We start from the raw sequence: 6,000 nt of genomic DNA, 5'->3' as shown, positions 1-6,000 counted from the left end.
AGTACTAGTCTCGTTTAATATATCAGCATCAATAACGAATTAACTACAAGTTTAAACCAGTGAAAAGTCATCAAAAATTGACAAATAGAAGGTAGAATCTTGGAGTGAGATTTTCTAGTGACAAGATGGTCGCTGTTTATAATTCGAGCTACGCCACAATGGAATACTGCTTTGCGATTGGTTAACGAGTAGAGCCTACACTCCATCCTACAATAGGAGCCAACCAATGAAGCCGCTTTCCGAACTTAGATACCACCAATGGGAGGAGAGTGGCAGAATGGGAAAGAATCTTTAGAAAATGAGAGTTGGAAGAAGAGAAAAAGAAAGGAGAAAAAGAAAGGTTCTGGAGAAGAAGAAGAAGAAGGAGGAGACAAAAGCAGGAGAGGATTAAGAAGGAGAAGAAGAAGAAGAAGAAGAAGAAGAAGAAGAAGAAGAAGAAGAAGAAGAAGAAGAAGAAGAAGAAGAAGAAGAAGAAGAAGAAGAAGAAGAAGAAGAAGAAGAAGAAGAAGAGAAGAAGAAGAAGAAGAAGAAGAAGAAGAAAAGAAGAAGAAGAAGAAGAAGAAGAAATAAGAGAAGTGAGAAAACGTAAACATTGAAGTGTGAATGCAACTCCACTTGCCGTGATTATAATGTGATGCTCAAGGTTGGTTCAAGTACACATTGCAGTGAGTGTGTGTGTGTGTGTGTGTGTGTGAGAGAGAGAATCACACAATCACACATTATTTTGTGGTAAACGGCTTTTTGCATTTGCTCTGATTACCAATTATCTGAACACCAATTGCCAACATCGTTTCGTTTTCAATGTTGCTTCGTGACAACTGAGAACTGACACAGTAGAGATGTGCCAAAAGCGTGATCATGTCTTCTTTTCTTCCAACACTAGTTCTTCTTCTTCTCCTTCTTATTTTTCTTCATCTTCTTTTTCTTCTTCTTCTTCTTCTTCTTCTTCTTCTTCTTCTTCTTCTTCTTTTTCTTCTCCTTCTCCTTCTCGTTCTTCTTCTACTCCTTCTTATTCTTCTTCTTCTTCTTCTGCTAACTCTAGTTCTTCTCAATTTACACCCAAGCGTTTCGTGCAAGTCGTGTTACAAGTTAATAGAGTACTGAAGGTTGAGATTGCAAAAAATTGTTGGAATAACAGATCAATGGCACATGAATTCTGTTTATTACAAAGACGTGAATTAGGTCAGGAACAGTCTAGACTAGATCACTATTTTTCGAATAAAGAATATATCCGAGATCATGTATTCCATTTGAATAGTTAACTATGGCCCGGTTGCACACAGCCTGTTAAATTTTAACGTTGGTTAGTTTCATGAGAAACAATCAGAGAAGGCCTTTTATATGATTGGTTCTCGTGGAATTAATCTCAGTTAAAATTTAACCGGCTTTTGTGCAACCGTCATTCTGTTTGTTGTTTTCAGTTCAGGAATCATGTATTCTATTCAAATTAATAAAACAGAATAAAATATTATAGCACACTTCATTTTTAAAAAAACTTTAAAATAGTTGAACAACTAGATTCGGTGATATATTACACCATCGTCAGGTTATAAAAATAAAGGGTGTTTTATTAGTGTTCTTTTTAGAGTTCTATTTATTAGTGTTCGATAAGTTTTCTATTTAAATTGTATTCTATTTATGTTGGATTCAGTTGAATACAGTTATTTCATTAGCTCAGCGTCATTGTGTCTGATAAGAATAAACTGCTATTACCGATTTATTGAGTTCATATTATTTTGGATAATTCAAATTTGAATGATTCAAGTAACTATGAGCTATTCAATTCAATTCTTTATTGATCCATACAATAAGCACATCATCGAAATGATAGGGAGAGGAATGATAAGGTAAGCTTGTGCTATTCCTCTCCCAAATTTAGATAAGGTTACACATAGTTCGAAATAGGTTGAGTCTTGTAGTTGTTCACTTCACACAATAATTTTCAGTTCTCAATTATTTTCACAAAGTAGATTTTTAAATTTGGATGTAATGCATGAAAACTTCAAAACTTAAAATAGAAGAAATATTTCACTTTATTATTACTAAAATGGGAAATATTCAGATATTAAAGAAATAATTTTTCGCCACACTGCACAGAAAGCAGCTGTTTTCCAGTCCCTATGTAGATCTGAGAGACCTTGTTTGCAGACGACTCTCGTCTGACGTAAGAAACAGGTTTCTTTCCAGCCTAGGCCGGGAAGAGTACTCTTTCCAGCCGCTAACATGGAAGTCCGAAGTCATCCGCTAGATCGGGCGAGTGTCAACTTTCTTCATCTGAAGTCGGCATTATTTCAGTTCGAATTTTGAATCAAACTAATTCAGCATTCGCTTTGCAACCATTTTTATTCAATTATTTATTGTTGATCAGCGCATTCCTAATTTTCAAAAATGCTTGAAGATGACGACGCCCGTGATATTCCAAGTGAAATTTTAAAAGAATCTGAAATCCTGAATGCAAATCTTCTATCACTAAAATCAAGAGATAGGTACGATAACGAGTATTCTTTATTTATTCTGTCAGTAAAACCTGTAGTGTGGCGAAAAATAGCGTTTGCACCACGGGCAAAAATGTTTTCCTGCTCTCAATTTTTTCTAGTCCTCGGCCTACGGCCTCGGACTTGAAAACCGATTTCGAGCCGGAAAAATCTCATTTTCTGCTCTAGGTGCAAAATATACCATTGCAGGACCAAAAACCATACCTGATATTCTGAATTTAATAATATGTGAATATTTCCATCTTAACATCTAATTTTCATCATAATCATTTTCAATACTTTACCAACAACAATTCCTACATTATAAACGAAAATTTGATATATTTTTCTCTTTTCTATGTTGCAGTAACCCCGACCACAGTTTTAGGCCAGGTATACAACGCAGGTTCCTCGTCCACAGTTCAACTAGAGACCTCTATCGAAGCAGGGGCTCCGTCGCCCCTCATCACGCAGACTGTCTATGGCTTCCTAGATTTCACCACAACTATTGGAAATACTCTAATGATTTTCTCGCCGCAGAGTCAGGCAGCTGCTGTACCAGGTGAGAAAATATTCAATAATTGATTTGATCAATTAATTTACAGATTGATCCGTGGTCTAGTGGATAGGGCGCTCGCTTAGCAACCTAGAGATCCCGGGTTCAAACCCCGCTCATAACAAAAGTTTTAGAACAGGTCACTCCTGTGGTATCGGATGGGCACGTTAAATTGTCGGTCCCGGCTGAAGTATGACTGTCGTAAAGCCAATAATTGATGATGTATTCAGGCGTGGTGGAACTTCCGTCAGGGACTCCCCACCAATAATAGCCATATGAATATTATAATTATTATTGATTTGATATTTGTTAGATATTCAATTCTGATAAAGTATTTTGAATGGGCTACTTGAGTTGTGCAATAATTAAGGTGCGTACAGATACACGCGCCGCGAACATGAGCAATTCACTTTCAATCAGCTGACTATATCTGTATTTTTACAGAAACGGTATAAGATATAGATATAAAAAGCTTGGCATCAGCTGATTAAAAGTGAATTGCTCATGTTCGCGGCGCGTATATCTGTACGCACCTTATAGGAACTTGCAGGTTACCTGTGCTACACAAGGGTCCAATTGGGAACTTGACAAGCTGAAAACTTGACCTACTGAAATCTTGAAGAATTTGAAATAGGCCTGTAACCATCCTCGGTAATTTGAGATTCTATGTGCAAAATTTCAAGTCTAGTAGTTGAGACGTGATGATGCGTCATTCGTGAATTTGCTATCCCGTACGTGTATAAACCAATAATTAATTTCTTTTATAGATAAGTTTAGTTTCCATCAGTGAGAATGATCAAAAAATATACTTCAGTCAAAAGTGTGTGAGGGAGGGCCTTAGAACAAGCCTTCTTCAAGAGCCTGTTGCAAGAAGCCTTGCTATTGGTCCTATCTAGAATCCTATTTTTCTAGAATCCTATCCCGTACTTGTATTAGTCAGTCCTTTCCTACATTATAGTGAAGATGTTCCTTGTGATAGAAGTAGACTAACTTGGATGAGAATGAACACCTTCTCATACATAGTGACTTCAAAGGAATGACTTTAGAGCCTCTGTAAGTTCACCCAGCATTTGCTGCCATCTACCGGCAGAATTTAAAGCTAGACGCATTCCAGACTGTCGACCAATGAGGTGAAAGTGGGTGGTGTCTTACTCGTGGGAGGTTGATGATACTCGCTTCTGATTGGTCCTCTCCGTTTTCTCTAATCAGTCCACTTCAAAATGTCTCTCCTCGACTCGACATTAAACATAAATTATCTATGATTTGAGTAAATGATCTCCGTTCTGAATAAATAATCTTTGTTCTGAATAAATGAGCAATCTTTGCTTATAGTGAGGTCCACGTTATAATGGCAGTGAATAAAGATACTATAGGAGAAAAATGTTGCCGATCCTCTGTCTTGTCAATGCCTTCTGTAGACGATAGCTACAGGTTTATTGATGTAATATTAACTGTTCATTCTCGTTTAAAATAATCGATTACATTTTATTAAGCAAGAAATTATATTTTTCAAAAACTTCATAATGAATTTGCATAATAATTATTGAGATGAAATATTATGTTAACTAGTAGTTCTGTGAACAGTAGACCTCACGCAGTATTCTCGTCCACAAGTACCTGATTGAAACTATAGACCTTATGGAAATATAGCAATAGACTGGCTTCTCCACACATCACACATCAGCTGATTTATGATGAATAATTCTAGTCTGATTTTTTCTCCAATATTGGCGTATGAAGGAGGCTCCTTTTTCCTTTTATATCATCCTTAAAATGCAAAATTTCCAAAAACCTTGTATTTACGTCGACGCGCAATTAAAAAAGGAACATACCTGTCGAATTTCATGAAAATCTATTACCGCGTTTCGCCATAATGAACATTTAAACATTAAGAGAAATACCATACTTGAATCTTAGACCTCATTTCGCTCGGTCAATTAATTCTACTTAAAAGACGATCTGGCAACAGCGCTTAGCGTGAAAGAGATAGCGCTATAAGCTTTGTTGAATGATAGACAAGGATAGCAACACCAATGCTTATCAAACACTGCCGTTATAACGTGGACCTCACTATAGTGAATATGTTCTTCATAAATAAGAGTTCAATCTTCATCATGTAATGAACAAATAATTTGAATCCCAAGACAAGAAATGCCTTCTGTATCTTAAATCTAGAGCATGCAAACACTCATGTGAGAGAGAGAGAGTATCACGTAGAAGCATGATATCACAGCTACGTGAGCTTCAGCTAAGCATCCTGAGCTAAGTACCAGAGTTAAGTCCAGACAGATTTGGCCGGTGCTTAAAAACAAAGATCCAGCCATGAAACGCAGTTAAGTCCCCTAAGTACGAGCAGAGAGCCTCCCGGCTAAGTCCTCTCTCTTCTTACTTACTTGCTCTCTCACCTTACCTTCTTGCTCTCTCTTCCTATTTTCTTGTTCTCCCTCTTCTTACTTTTCTGTTTTCTTTCTTGTTCTCCCTCTTCTTACTTTCTTGTTCTCTCTCCTCTTACTTTATTGCTCTCTCTTCTAACTTTCTTTCATGATTTCTTTCTAAATAAGAATTTATTGATTAACTTAAACGAGAATGAACAGTTAATATTACATCAGTAAACTTGTAACAGCTACCGTCAATAGAAGGCATTGACAAGGCAGTGGATCGGCAACGTTGTTACCCCTATCTTTCTCCACTGCCATGATAACGTGGACCTCACTATATCTCCCTGTTTCTCTCTTTTTCTATTATTTTTTTTTTTTACTTTCAACTTATCATCTGTTTCTTCTCTTCCATTCTATCTTACTCCTCTGTCTTCATTCTCTCCTTATTTTCTTTCTTCTCCCCACTTTCAGCTTGCTTCCTTCACCTCCTCTAAATTTTCTCTCCTCCTCAAAATTCAGCTCACGCTTCAGCAAGCACACTCACAGAGTGTAGGAGCAGCACATTTTCTTGCTGCCTGCAAACACATCCAGT

The 6,000-nt window shown here is 36.9% G+C and overlaps 1 protein-coding gene across 1 annotated transcript in view; it reads left to right on the top strand.

The window, feature by feature from the left end:
• The window catches only part of LOC111044132, a 100,475-nt gene that overhangs the window by 35,997 nt on the left and 58,478 nt on the right, over window positions 1-6,000 (top strand). The window contains 1 exon segment of the mRNA XM_039438558.1: window positions 2,842-3,036. Coding sequence (XP_039294492.1) covers window positions 2,842-3,036 — 195 coding nt within the window.

The sequence above is a fragment of the Nilaparvata lugens genome, chromosome 12 (genome assembly GCF_014356525.2).
Source record: "Nilaparvata lugens isolate BPH chromosome 12, ASM1435652v1, whole genome shotgun sequence".
Classification (NCBI taxonomy): Eukaryota; Metazoa; Arthropoda; class Insecta; order Hemiptera; family Delphacidae; genus Nilaparvata; species Nilaparvata lugens.
The sequence above is the reverse complement of the archived record's forward strand: the minus strand, read 5'-3'. Positions and strand labels throughout refer to the sequence as shown.